Source organism: Stegostoma tigrinum, chromosome 14 (genome assembly GCF_030684315.1).
Source record: "Stegostoma tigrinum isolate sSteTig4 chromosome 14, sSteTig4.hap1, whole genome shotgun sequence".
In the NCBI taxonomy this organism is placed as follows: Eukaryota; Metazoa; Chordata; class Chondrichthyes; order Orectolobiformes; family Stegostomatidae; genus Stegostoma; species Stegostoma tigrinum.
In genome coordinates, this window is record NC_081367.1 from 56,720,611 (window position 1) to 56,736,065 (window position 15,455).

General features: G+C 38.2%; 1 protein-coding gene across 6 annotated transcripts in view; it reads right to left on the reverse strand.

The window, feature by feature from the left end:
* Positions 1–2,903: 2,903 nt before the first annotated feature.
* Positions 2,904–15,455, reverse strand: part of LOC125457680 (probable cationic amino acid transporter) — an 86,300-nt gene continuing 73,748 nt past the window's right edge. For 3 of the 6 annotated variants that reach the window (XM_048542230.2, XM_048542231.2, XM_048542232.2), the window contains one exon: positions 2,904–13,416. In XM_048542230.2, the coding sequence (XP_048398187.1) occupies positions 13,088–13,416 (329 nt within the window). In that variant the 3' untranslated portion in view covers positions 2,904–13,087. The remainder of the gene's footprint in view (positions 13,417–15,455) is intronic. The other 3 variants (XR_007248672.2, XR_007248671.2, XM_048542233.2) reach the window with 3 other exon arrangements.

Below are 15,455 nucleotides of genomic sequence, written 5' to 3' on the forward strand. Positions count from 1 at the left end.
AAGAAGTCCCAAAATACTGTATGCTCAATAAATTTTTTAAATGTGCAGTCCATGCCTATTTTATTTGAAGATGTAAAAAACATTTCAAACAGAGTAATGAGCCACAAAATAAAAATGAGAGAACCGTAAGATAATAAAATGTGAGGCTGGATGAACACAGCAGGCCAAGCAGCATCTCAGGAGCACAAAAGCTGACGTTTCGGGCCTAGACCCTTCATCAGCCTCTGATGAAGGGTCTAGGCCCGAAACGTCAGCTTTTGTGCTCCTGAGATGCTGCTTGGCCTGCTGTGTTCATCCAGCCTCACATTTTATTATCTTGGAATCTCCAGCATCTGCAGTTCCCATTATCTCTGAACCGTAAGATAATCTGCTTTTCGTTGAGGTGGATTTGGGAGGACTCCCCTCATCTTTAAATATTGATTGTGTGATCATTTGTATCCTCTGAGAGGGTGGGTAGTGCCTTATTCATTCTTGTTATATTTGAATGGAATTTGAGATTACTAGCAAGGTAGGCATTTATTGGCCACTGTTGTTTGCCCATCGGAACTTGATAGCAAGCCACATTTTTCAACCACTACAATGTAGGTATACCCACAGTATTCTTGCAGATCCTGTTCCAGAATTTTGTTTGAGCAACAGTGGCGATGACCATTAGTTTTGCAGGCCAGGGTGGCACATGACGCAGCAGTGAACTGGTAAGTTGTGATCCTTGCATGATCCTGCTGCACTTTTTCCATGATGTATTTGAGCGCTTGGAAGGTGCCGTACCAGCAACCTTGGCATGTTGCTGCAGAGCTTCTCATAGGCAAGACATACTGCGGCTATGGAGTGTCACTGGTGGAGCGAGTAAACACCTGAAAGGTACCATCTCTTCGAGTTTTTCACTGTAACATCACCTCAAGACTGGAACTAGGAATATCAACTTGGATAATGCGTTGAAATTCCTGATTTTGAGTTTCTGAGACTAAGGTGCAAATACTAAACACCGAACAAATTTACAATCTTTTCTTGTTTGTGAAAAAATTTATGTTATGAAAGGGCTCCAGGGCCATGGAGCAATCTTGAGATGATATCACAGGAATACTTTCCACTGGACATAAATAGCACAATGTGGTGGAGTTATGTTAATGTGAACAAAGAAGCACAATAGATAATAGCCATCAAAAAGTGCAACAGTAAAATTAGAGCCGGATATATCTCAGGTTACCACATATGGAAATAATTGGCATTAGGACACATTACTTCTGAAGAAGCCTAAGCCTGACAACAGGTCATGACAATGACTTCTTGAACTCAAACTCTTAAATGTGGACATGCAACCATATATCAAAGATAAGACATGATTATACAAGTCACAGGTGGAGACATAATGTAATTGTGATATAAAAATCGCCAATTGCTGATTCTTTCCCCTCTGTAAAATAGGAAATAATGCTATCTTATCTGAAAGCTTTTTACAGTTAGACAGGATGGCTTTATCATGGTTTTATCATTGTAAGTCTGTACAAGATTCTCACTCAATGCTTCATGAAATCAAGTAAATACATCCTTGTGTCAAAAATAGGTCTTTGTGATCTTTGCTGGAAGCATTCACAGAGGTATAATGGAAAACACAGCAAATAACTCAAAAATAAATATTGAAAAAAATGGAAACAATGGGAATTTCAGCACAGTGGGAGGTCACTCAGGCAGTGTATCTGTCTCTTTCCTTTCCCCATTGCTGAATAACCTGCAAATACTTACTGCATACAAATACATGAGTGAAGAATGGTATCAAAGGGTAGATTGGACATACAGAACTATATCTCAAAAGGACGTGTTTCAGGCAGCTAATTACAGATATAAAAAGGAAATTTTACTGAAGAGAAATAATATCATTACCAATCACAAACTGAGGAAATCATGTCAATGGAATTCCACAAAAGGATCACAATGCAATTTGTGCCAGCTGTTCCTCAAAAAGATCACTAGTCTAAATTAAAATCTCTCTTCTATTAGGAAGCACCTTAAAGCTTAATTTCCCAACATTTTATTTGCTTGATCCAGCAGCTATTTATATGGTTCCATATCAAGTTTTGTCTGACTTCACTTCTCTGCAGCATATGTGGCATTTTTCTCTATCAATGACATTGTATAAATTGCAACTGTAGGTTGTAAAATTAACTAATCTCGGTTTTACAAAGGGTACCTTTCAAGCCCACTAATGTTGATATATGAAGGGCCTGTTAATATGTCTCAAACTGCATTAAAAATCACAACTGTAAACTTAGTAAGAGTCTGCCTGCCTGAGCAGAATACTATATTGACCCAAATGTCCTCTGAATGTAATTTATTTTACACGAGAGACCAAGTGTCATGTATGTACAGATACCTACCGTGAGGAATTGCTGAGATTGACAAAATACCCCAGGCTGCTTGAAGGGCTTTCCTCGGTAAGATTATTCCATTATTGAACATGAAAGAACTAATCTTCCAAGTTACTCACAAGTGTTAACTCCAAGAAAAGTAATAGAATGATGGCTTTTATCTCAGGTTTGTTGGAATTCAAAAGTGATTAATTGTTGTTTTCCAGACTTATATGATGGATCACATCAACAGTAACGTTGTACACTCTTGCGAATTGTTTCTCAGGAAGGTTACCCTGGTCTTGGAAGGAATACCACATCAGTTGGATCCCAAGATTTTAGCTTGTATAAGCAAGTCAATAGACAGCATTTGTGTTCCCACTAGTTTGAAAGCATTTCAGGTGACAAAGGAACTTAACAGGGCAGATACAAAACTATTTTTGTATTGAGGGAAAACTGGAAAAAGATACAATAGCATCCCCTGTAAAAAATTGGATATTTGGATTAAGTTTAGTACAAACAAACATATTTGGCATACAAATATGTTAAATGGCCCTTTTAATGTTGTGTATAAATGTATGTACACACACACAGGTTTAGTTGCAAATGTAAGTATTTATCTTGCACAGTTCAGCATGAGCATAAGAAAAATAAATCAATAAGTGAGTCACTTCATTGGATGTTTCTGCAACAAATTTTGTTTTTTCTTTTCTGTATGGTTTTGGTACAACTGAAGCAATGAGACAAAACACACCAAAACAAAACCACAGTGTACATACTTGTAACAAATATACAGCAATTCCATAGCCGAAATTCAAGATATACAGAAAACTCAACCAAAATCATTCCCGGAATAAAAATGCAAAACTCAACAATATCACAACTCAGACTACAGAGTTAAAACAAAAGGGCAATTTACAGGGTAAAACGGTACCAGGGTAGGGTTTAGTACTGAAACTATCAACAAGCAGTGAGAAATATTGTGAAACGTCATGTTAAATGCGAAAGAACAAGATTTAGTTTCCGACCTCTGTCTGTCCATGGGTCTTTGTTCATATTCATCCATTGATTTCAGTGAAGAGGTCTCCATACCTTTCTTTGTCAAGTTACAGCACTTTGGACCTTCGTGCAGTATGGCATCAATTTCATGCATTTTTCAAGGATTAATGAAGGAGTTATTCCCAGATATTATAAGCCTGAAGTCACTGCTTCTTGTAGCTGACCCTTGGACTAGATCAAAAAGAAATAGTGAAATATGTAAGACAGACAGTCACTGTAGACAACACTTTCACTGACATTCCAGGTCCTTAGTCTCCAAACCATTCATTCACAAACAACATGAAAATAATATAGTTGATTATCAATAACAAACAGATGACATACAGCATAGAAAATTCAACAAATATTAAAAAGAGAAATTTTGGCTGACCCAACCCCCGTCAGTAAGGGGACTGAAATACATTAACAGCACACATATTGGAATGCTGCTACTGCTCCAGCCTTTCATCTGTGCCACTCAAAGTAGACCTCAACCTCCTCCTCCATTTAAGCTTAACCTCTCTCCTGAAGGCGATTCCACCTCTGAAACCCATCACCTTCGGCACAAAGAAAGATAATGAAAGAACTCCACCAAGTCAAACACACTGTCATAAAGCTTGGAATCATATTGACTGTTCCTCCATTTGTTGCTGGAGCACAATCTTAGAACTTGCTACATCAATACACAGTGAAAGTACTCTCATCATCACATGGACTGCAGTAGCACGAAAGTTGCTCATAATGCCTGGTGAGTCCAGAACCAGGCCTCACAGTGTAAGGATACAGAGTAGGCCATTTAGTACTGAGATGATCACAAATTTCTTCACCCAGCAAGTGGTGAGCCTGTGGAATGCTCTGCCACAGGAAGCGATCGAAAACAAAATACCGATTATTTTCAAGAAGGATTTAGATATTGATCTTGGAGCTAAATGGTTAAAAGGGTATGGAGCAAAAGAGATAACTGGGTACTTGGTTGAATGATCAGCTGTGATCATGTTGAACGGTGGAATAGATTTGAAGAACAGAATGTCCTACTCCTGTTCATACCTTCTATGTTTCTATATTCCCACGTAAAGCTATCTTCAGACATTTCTTTCAATATTCTATCTTCAATAAGTCCTTCAGTACTTGAGAAGTGACCCGGTAAAATATAAAGCTGGGTAGAAGGAGGTAGGTCCCAAATTCAATCAAACCTTGTTCCATTGAACCAATTGGATTCACAACTGATATTTATTTAAGAATGCAGACCACTGCCTTGTGTGCCCCCAAGGAATCTGAGACGCAATTGCAATCTGCACTTTTTATTTGGGTCATTTAAGGGTCACAATTGGTTGCAGGTCAAGAAGGTCAGGATTACAGCTGGAGTGGTAAGAAACCTAAACTCACATCCCAGCTTTCTCCAGAGATGTGAAATTGAAACTGTGAACAAGTTGGCTGGAAAATAACCAACAGCTGGGCTCTTCTCCACTACCAACTCTAATTTTTTCACTGGTGGTGGTAGTTAATAGATGAAAAGATGCCATGGATGATTTGGTGATGGAAAAACAAAAGATGTTCATTTGTGTGTAAATATCACTTCTGGACATAAATAAAGGATACAAAAGAGAAAGGGTCACAATTGATATCTCACTCCAATATATTTCTGAGGTGGGAGGAAGGGAGTTGGTGTGTTTCTACGCAATTATTTGCCTTCTCACCACCTTCCTCCAGGGAGGGGAAAATAATTACACTCCAACCACAGTTCTATAAATCAGCAAAAACTGTACATATCTAATTCTGTCAAAAGGAGTGACAGCAAGCTAACATTTCAAGTCGAGTCAACTCTTCATCAGAGCTGAGTCATCTAGACTTGAAGTGTTAGCTTGCTGTCTCTCCATGGATGCTGTCTGACCTGATGACCTCCAGTATTTGTTTTCATTACACATTCCAGGATCTGCAGTAATTTGCTCCTATATTCTAATTGTCAATATTCCATCTGTTCTCGTTCCTTTTGAGATGAAACATTATGTTTGCTACAACATCAAAAATCAATGGCCCAACGACAACAAAGTAGAATTTTATTGACAACGACCGTATCATAGTCTTCAATATTTCTCAACATATCAATAAAGAAAAATATCCTTCAAAGTTGCTGGACATCTGACAATTTACATTATTTCTCTGCTCTCTAATGAAAATTAAAAAGTTGATTAGAAGATAAAATGCATTCCCCTCTTTCATCTTCAGCGTGATTTTCTTTTGGCTCAGGGGCCAGTGTGTGTTTTTCGGTGTTCATTTCAACTAGACAATTGAAAAGAGTTTAAGCACATAAAAAAATTATACTGCAGGCTGTCATTTACTTCCTTTCACAAAATTTACCTTGGCATGTGATAGTCTGTGGCATATTAAAGATATAGGGAATCATGTTCCTGGAATTATACATCAAACAATACAAAGGATTTAACCTTTCTTTAAAATAATGACAAAGGGACATCATTCAAACATCAGCTTTGATGATTTCAGACAAGTTCAAGGTCTGAATTTTATTTGCCCCCCAGACTGACATTCAAATAAAACTCAGACATTAAACCCAGGTTTAATGAATATTTATGCATTCAAGTATATGCTGGTGCTTATGACGTGCTGTAAAATCTATTCTAATGACTGAAGTGATTCATAAAATGAGTTGGAAGCAAGGGAGTTATCAGTCTTCATGAAAGATTGGGGATGGGAGATTTCCTCTCATTGTTAGGTGCCAAAAACACCAAATTTAGTATGTCAGAATTCTGCTTTATCAGCATATTTAAACAATTGGAACCTTTGTTTTCACAAAAAAATTGTGCTCCCAGAGATTGGCAAATTGGCATTAGTGGGAACGGCTGTGTTCTATTGTATAAGAAATAACCTTTAGAGTTACATTCCACTGAGAAGTTAGGTGGTTGTTTTTAACTGGCGCAGGCTTCATGGGTTGAAGATCTTTTTGCTGTGCTGTAGACCTCTGTGACAATGACTCTATCATTCTATGGGACAAATTAAACAATTCAAGATAAACAATATCATAACAAAAAAGTGGAACAACTACAGTCAGCTTTAGGTTGCTCTCCAAACCTTAAGACACAGCAAAGAGATAAAGGGAATTGGAAAAGACTCACATTGGTCTAATATGATGACTTCCCTGACTTTAAGGTTTAAAATGACTATTCCCGACTAATGGGCATCAAATATATTTTTTCTTCCACAACAAACATAATGGACAGGAAATCACATCATTCAGTATATTTGGTTTCCATCCAGGATTCGGGAGTTCATATCTCGGGCTCCTGTAAGCTCTCAATGCCTCAGAACATGCATTTCATAAACAGAAACATTGAATGTATCTATCAGTACTTATTTAACCAGCTTATATAAATATGTGAACCGGGTGCAGAAGTAGGACATTCAGCCACTTGAGATACCAAGGGCAGCAGATGTTAGAAATCAGAGTCGATAAGATGTGGAGCTGGGGGAGTACAGCAGGTCAGGCAGCATCTGAAGAGCAGAAAAGTCAATGTTTTTGGTCAGAATCCTTCATCAGGGGTCTTGACCTGAAATGTTGGCTTTCCTGCTCTTCGGACACTGTCTGACCTGCTGTGCTCCTCCAGCTCCACATTGTAATTATTCAGCCCCTTGAACTTGCTCTGTAATTCAATGAGAGAATGGTTTATGTTTTGAATGGCAAATTCTCATGGATGCCCAATAATTTTGGTTTCCTTTCCCAACATGAATCTATCTACTTTTGTCTTAAATATATTTACTGATCCAATGCCCATTGCCTTCTGAAGCAGAGAGGTCCAAAACTGCAAAACTCCCAGACAGAAAACAATTCTCATTATCTCTGTTTGAAAAGAGCAACCCACAATTTAAAAAAAAAACTGGCCCCCAGTTCTAGGCTGATCTACCTGAGGAAACACCCTTGCCATGCAAGACCATTCAGCATCTTATACACTTCAATTAAGTCACCTCCAATTCTTCTAAACTCCAGTGGGAGTTAACCCAGCCTTTCTCCAACCCTACTTACTCATTTCATGTATTCATCTGGTAAACCTCATCTGAAACACTTTTAATGCATTTACATGTTTCCTCAAGTAAGAGGAACAAAGCTGCACACAGAATTTGAGATGTAGTCTCACCAGTGTCTTGTACATTTGAAGCATAACATCCTTATTTTTAATGTTCAATTCCCTCATAATAAAAAAAACATCCCATTAGCTTTCTTGATTTTGTGTTGAGTGTACACTTACATTTTGTCATGAATGCGGTGGAGCTCGTCAATCTCTCTATATCTTGGAATTCTGCAATCATTCTCCATTTAAGTAATTATCTGCTTTTTTATTCATCCTACCAAAATGAGAAACTTCACATTTTCTTACATTACTCAGTTTCCCAGATTCATACCAACTTACTAATATACCTATATCGTGCAACTTCCTTATGTCTTCTTCACAACATATTTTCATCCCTGTCTTGCTGTCATTGGCAAAATTAGCTACAATGCCATTATTCCTCTCCTCTAAGTCATTATCATAAACTGTGAAAGGTTAAAGGCCCAGCACAGACTCTTTTGAGACTATACTTGTCACATCCTCCCAATTTTCAAAAGACCTATTTATGCATATTCTGTTTCCTGATATTTCGCCAATCTTCTATCCTTGCTGACATCCCTGAACATGCCCTCTACATTTAAAGTTCTAATCCACCACAAGCCAAGAAAGCTGTGGAAAGTCCATTGATCATTTCAAAGCTGAAATCAAAGAATTTTTGTTGAGTAAGGATCTTAAAATTATGAAAATAAGGTGACAGGTATGAGATGGAGTTAAAATTTAGATTAACCTGATCTCATTGAAAATCTGGACAAGTTTCGTAACTTGAATAAAAACAGAAGTTTCTGGCTAAGCTCAGCAGATCTGGCAACATCTATGAAGAAAAATCAGTCAACATTTCGGGTTCAGTAAAAGTGGATAGATTGTGAGGAAGGGTCACCGGACCCAAAACTTTAACGCCGATTTTTCTTTAAAGATGCTGCCTGAACTGCTGAACTTTTCCAGTAACTTCTGTTTTTGTTCCTGTTTTACAGCATCTGTAGTTATTTCGGTTTTCATAAGTTGAATGATCTCTTCATGTTTCTATGGTCCTGTCCTGCTTTCTGTTCATTCAACTATTTTCTTTTGATTTCCATGAATCCCTGACTATTGGTGTTTATCTACAGTACTTTCTTACACTTCAGTTAATCTGTTTTATCAAACATAAAAGTGCAAAACTATGTTTACTATTGTCACAGATGAGACCATCTTCTTTATTCATTTATGAAATATGGGCTTGAGTAGCAACGTGGTATTTGTTACCCATCCCTAATTTCCCTCAAACTGAGTTGCTTTTGAGGGACATCTCAAAGAACAGTCAAGAATCAACCAAACTGCTTTGTGTCTGAAGTCATCTGTAGGCCAGACACGGAAGGACTGCAGAAGTCCTTCCCTAAGGAATGTCAGTGAAGCAGATGGATTTTACAAAAATTGACTGTAGGTGTCTTGATCACCATCACTAACGCTAACTGTACTTTCAAGATTTATCAGTTGAATTTATTTCTATCAGACGCTTTGGTGGTATTTGAACCCTTATCTCCAAGTAATAAGCCCAGGGCTCTGGATTATCAGATTATCAAGATTAACAATGTGTCACTCTCTGCCCGGCCCACATTTTATTTCATGTTATTTCAATGTATTTTATATTTCATCTCCTTGTTTTACTGATGAAGCTGATTCCCCTCACATTCTCTGCGTTGACTTTCATCTGTCATATTTCTGTCAATGTGCTCCTGAAATTTATTCCGATCTTCATTGCTACATTCTGAGTTTCCAATCATAAACAGTTGTTAGAATTTCTTAGATTAGATTACCTACAGTATGGAAACAGACCCTTTGGCCCAACAAGTCCACACTGCTACTTGAAGCATCCCACCCAGACCCATCTCCCTATAACCCACTAAACACTACGGGCAATTTAGCATGGCCAATCCACCTAGCCTACATATCTTTGGACTGCGGGAGGAAACCCACACAGACACAGGGAGAATGTGCAAACTCCACACAGATGGTCACCCGAGGGTGGGATCAAACCCAGGTCCCTGGAGCTGTGAGGCTGCAGTGCTAACCACTGAGCCACCATGCCACCCTTGTAGTCTGCATTTTGCAGATGCAACAGTGTAGTTATGTTACTGGTTTGACATTCAAGTACTGTTCCAGCAGAGTAGCTCATTTTGCTTGAAAACAAAATCCCGGTATCAGTAAAAATGACCAAACAACTGTTGGCTTATTGTTAAAAACTCAACTTGTTCACTAACATCCCTTTGAGAAACCTGCCAACAACATCTGGTCTGAGCCTGTACATGAGACCAAACCCATACCAGCAAGGTTGACTCCAAACTGAAAGCTGGTGTACATCATGATAGAGCAATGTGGGATAGACAATTCTCATTAAAATAACAATTTTTTCAAACTTTCCTGGATTTCCTAAGCATTCATTTCCTCATTATAAAAATCACTATTCACATTTTTATATTTTGATGCACAAATGTCTATGTGCTTTCTCCTTCAGAACCCCGCATTTGAAATTTGAGGTGATTTTCAACAAGTTTATTCTTTTACTGAAAAGTACATAAAAGCTGTCATCTTAATTAACTGTGGTCAGTTCAAGGTGTCCATTCCAAAAAAGACATTTTAGATACAAGGGAATGTAGATACATCAGAATGATATTGAGGTTAAAAGGAAAATGGGACCTTATGGCATGTCACACAGACATAAAATTGGATATCATCTTTGAGTGGCTATGTTATGGGACTAATAATGCAGAGAATGTGAGTTCAAATACCACTATGCAAGTTTGAGAATCCATTAAAAATACATTTAAACTGGAAATAGAAATCTGGTTTCAGTAATAGTGAGTATGAAGCTGTCAGATTATTGGGAAAAATTTGACTGGTTCACTAATGTCCTTTTCTAAAGAAAATCTGCAACCTGCTGTTCTGTCCAGAGCACGCCTATATGTAACTTCAGAGACACATCAAGTTAATTGACCATTAACTGCTCTCAATGTAACTCACTCAGTCATGCCAAATTTCTGTCAATGGTTCAACAGGGCAATCCACAATGCTGGTCTTGCCAGTGAAGTTTGTGAATGGAACAGAAATACCACACAGATAATATAGAATGCAAGTTTCAATTCTGTTACTCTTGGTACCAGACATTGCATGCAGTTATAACACTACAAATGTGCACACATTTTGAAAAACGCAAGGAAATATATACACACATCACAATAACAAGAAATATATTTCAAATATACTTTGGAAAGACACTGCACAGGCATGCATTCTAGTAAGACAATGGATGGGAGTTTGTACAACAAGTAATACCTATGACTGGTTTCAATTCTGATTTAAAGTTAATGTTTTGAGGCCACAATAGCATACATTCAGATGCAAGAAACAAGAGTGAGCTAGAGGTTCAGACTTGATGTACCCCTTTTAGAAGTTTATTTTATCTGCACAATACATTATTTTAGTGCTTGAAATTTTTTGTGCCTATAGGAAGGCAAGGCATGGCAATACTCGAGTAGTAAATTAAAGCAGAGGTATGTTCTAATAAATTTCTGAAGTGTATTTGAGAGATGGTGGGTTGGAGGCTGGGGCTATTTGTTCCAATCTCTACCTTTTTTCACTCTATTTTGACTAAGTTGTGGTTCTTCCCAAGGACAACACTTGCCTTCAATTAACATCATTAAACTAATATCAATTAGAATAAGCTGCTTTCAATAGACATTGTCAGCCAATCCAGCTTGAAAAATCAAAGCCAATGTTGTAGCCATGAGCTTCCATCCAAATAGGAGATGCTAAGGGCATCAATTAATGTGCAAACTGGTAATTCCATACCATCAGGTTAAAAATAATTAATCTTTATCAAACTGAGAAACTTGTCAAATTGAAAGCATTATTTACAGTAAAATAAAACAATATTCAGCTTAATATTAAGATTGTTCTCACTTCTATTCCTTTTCATTATTGGGTCCTCCCACCACCTCAACTAAAAAACTGCCCTTGGGGTTAAAAATAAATTTTCTAAGGAGAAAATGAATCTGTATAAAGTCCATGAATTGTTTCAAGGAAATAGGTATCATTTCTCCTGCGAAGAATGACAAAACACATGTTTCCCTCTGGGATCAGACAGCAGTTGCACCCAACAGCTTTAGCCTTGTAACTGATGTTTGGATACACTCATCATTTTTCAATGTAAGTAAACTTTATGTTGCAAAACAAATAATGCAATTTAAGAGTCTTAAAAAAAATTGCATGATCATTGGTTGAATAATATTATGAGCCAGAAAGGAAGCAAAGTAATTAGCCTTCCTTGTATGTGCCCTGCCTGACTTCTAACGGAAGGGCTTTTTATAGACAAGTTCAGAAACTTGAACAGTTCGCATAAATATTGTTGGAAAATCAGAGAGAAATACAGTCCAGTCTGTCATAACATAAACTGTGTAACTTTTGATTACAACAATAATTCCTCATGCCTGCACAGATGTAGTATTGAAAGATGAAGGAGCAGCAAATCTTACAATCATAAAGGAATTATTACTTATGAAATGAACAGAAGTGGCAAATCTTACTCATGAAACCAGCGAAAGATGCTCTAATTCCTAACTCCCCTATACATTATCAGCACTGCTTGATGTTCCTGCTCTCAAGATGGTGACTCACAATGGACCTGCAGTTTCAAACGTCCTCCTTCTCCTTCATTCTCGAGTAATGACTCTGCTAATCAGCAGGGGATTCAACATTGAGTGGCATCACATCCAAGCCCTTCTAAAAAAAAATGTATGCACAGCAGGGAGTCAGTGGGTTAGACAACAGAAAACTTAGCTGATTGTATAATGTTGTCACTTGTCTAATTAGGCACAATGGGGCTTTTGGTAACCTGTCCCATCAGCACTGATTACAATTGGCTACTTCTGCACTAATTAAGGACTGAGTCTGGACAGTCCCAGACTTACATAAGGCAACACGTTGCATTTAAACATTTTTGAGGCTGAATGCCTATTATCAAATCTTGATCAAGTCTTTCAGGTCAAGCATTCGCCATCCAATTTCTGAACATATAATGAGAATGTACTCACTGAACTGACACAACTCTTTCTGGTTACAAGGCTCTCAGTTCTAGTGATATGTAGGTTAACTTGACCTTTGCTTCTGACTTCATGTACAATTTAATGTCATTCTGGAGTATTCACAATCATGCCTCATTGAAAAAGATTGGGATTTAAATTGGGTGGAGAATAATCTTTCAAAATAAAGTCTTTTTTGGCTGATTTAATGATCAAAGGGACACTGCGATAAATATCTGGCAAATTCTTTTATATAATTGCACATACATGAAACACCGGGGCAATACAAATCACACAAAATCACCCCGTCCACTCATATCCCTGTGATATCACAATTCTGGTCTTCCTGCAGGATAAAAGTTTGCCAAATATTTATACAGGAGCATGAAATCCTTTTAAGAAGTAAGAAAGAGTGAAGTTTGAAAAAAACAAAGAAACACATTGCCTTTTTTATGTCACATGACAGCATTTTTTTCATATAAAAGAGATGATGTCCAAGACTCTAGCCCAAGGGTATGAGTGTTAGTACCCTTTACTCTGGGGAATAATCTAGCTCATCATTTGCAATCAGTGCTTCAGATTTCCTGACATACTTCCCTTTGCTCCTGCCTTTGTTGTAGGTCCTGTGATTTCCCACAATGTCAGGCATTGACTGCTGGGCCTGATACCCCGTCTGCTCTGCTGGCGACCACTGTTCACGGTGTTGAGTCACCTCCTCCTCTGGGTAGGCAAAGCTTTCGTCTACCATGAAGCTGTCATCCACATCATAGCGCTGGTACGTGCTCTGACTCAGGGCTTCCTGACGTGCTCCAATCTCCAGGCTACTATTCCAAATTCCATATCCGAAATAAATGAGTAAACCTAGCAACAGGAAAACAAAATTGCTATCAGAAGCAGCCTCAATAATGAAATCCAGAAAAGAACTAGATATTTGATTTGACAATATCTTCAGGCCTGTGGAGGTGAAGAAATATAGAGGGACTGGGCGTAGTTAGAAGGTTGTTTGAAAGAACCAGCAGAGGGACAATAAACCAGAATGATCTTCTGTGCTGTATGATTTTATGAGAAGTTTCAAAAAAAGGGAAGGCCATTCAACTCCTCACATCTCCCTAGCCATTCCATAAGGATGGCTACTGAGTATGTTCCTTCCAGAGTCTGAATGGTTTGTGGTTTTAGAAACTATCGCACAATTCTTACTGTTCTATGGTCTTCCATGAGTTTTGCCTTGGTAACCAAATTTGTCATAGAGTTACTGGGGGAACTCTATGATGTGCAGGTTCCTTTCCAACTCTTCCACCATCCTGACTTGGAACTGTATCCGTTCCTTCACCTTTTCTGGGTAAAAATCCTGGAACTCCTTTCCTCAGACCATTATGGTTATACCTACACGAGGGGTTCATGAGATGGCTCAACATCACTCTCCCAAGGCCAATAACTGCTGGACAAACTGGCAATGCCAATTTTCCATGTAAGATTAATTTTAAAAATGCTTTCGTTCAATCTCTAACCCAGCGACCTCGACAATCCTCATTTCTTCCTGCAACCTGCTGATATGTAAAACCCAAATATAGTGCTATAGAATCACCTACAGAGTGACGCAGAGCAGAAGGTGCCGGGAAAGAATTATCCCTTTCATCCCAACACTTGTTCTCTTCCCATTGCTCTGTAATTCTTTCTGTCTGGACTAACTATTTCATCTCAAATCGTAATAACTCAACTGGGTAACATTATTTTTTCGTCGTCCCACTCTTCTTTTGCCAACTCACTTATTTGTGTCCACTGAAGTGACTTACCTGCCAACCGAAAACATTGCTGTATCTTTATGAAAATGCCACCTAATTTGAGTTTGCCCCCAGAAAATCTCCCTTCAGCATTGTCAGATTTTTCTCTAATCATTATTTCTGTTGCCCTTCAAATGGGAAGTCATAAGACAGATGCATAACATAGGATAGTGTGCTCAACAAGATGAGGGGAATAATCAACAGTAGTCTAGCCTAACAACATTTTGCATCTGGAACCCCTTTTATCTTTTTATAAAAATGATTCATCTTTGATTTCAGCCAACCTCCATCTCTTTTCAAGAGTATAAAGAGTAACGTTTGTGAGGTGGAGTGAGGTCAACGCTTTGCTTCCATCTTGGTGACAGCAACTTGCATTTACGTAGCCCCCTTTATGTAGTAAACTGTCCCAAATTGCTATACTAAATTTAAGACTGAGACACAAGTGGTAATATTAGGATAGGTGGCACATAACTTGGTCAAAGAGACTAGTTTTAATTAGCCTGGAGGAAACAGAGGAAGCAAATGTTTTGGGAAGGGATTCCTGAGTTGGGACACAGACAGCTGAAGGCTTAGCTTCCAAATTTGCAACTTTTAAAAGCGGGGATGCTCAAGAGGCCAGAATTAAAGGAGCACAGAGATCTCCGATGGTAGTCAAATTAGAGGAGATTACAAAAATAGCATGGAGTAAGACTATGGATGAATGTGAATACAAAACAACAATTAAGAAGAAAGTTTAGAGTGAATAGTGCACAATGTCAGAATATCTTATTTTAAAAGGGCTAAAAAGAAGAGAAAAAATCATAGTGAGCTATTATGCCCTGTGACATCACATATGGTACATGCCCTATAATTTTTGGAGGCAGATTTATTTGTCCAACAAATTCAGCTTTGGTGACCACATCACACTATCCAAACACTGTACATGTCAAAACATCATCCTGGAGACCAGTTACTAGTGGTGTACTCATCCTGGAGACCAGTTTCTAGTGGTGTACTCATCCTGCAGACCAGTTACTAGTGGTGTACCGCAAGGGTCGGTATTGGGTCCACTGCTGTTTGTCATTTTTATAAATGACCTGGATGAGAGCGTAGAAGGATGGGTTAGTAAATTTGCAGACG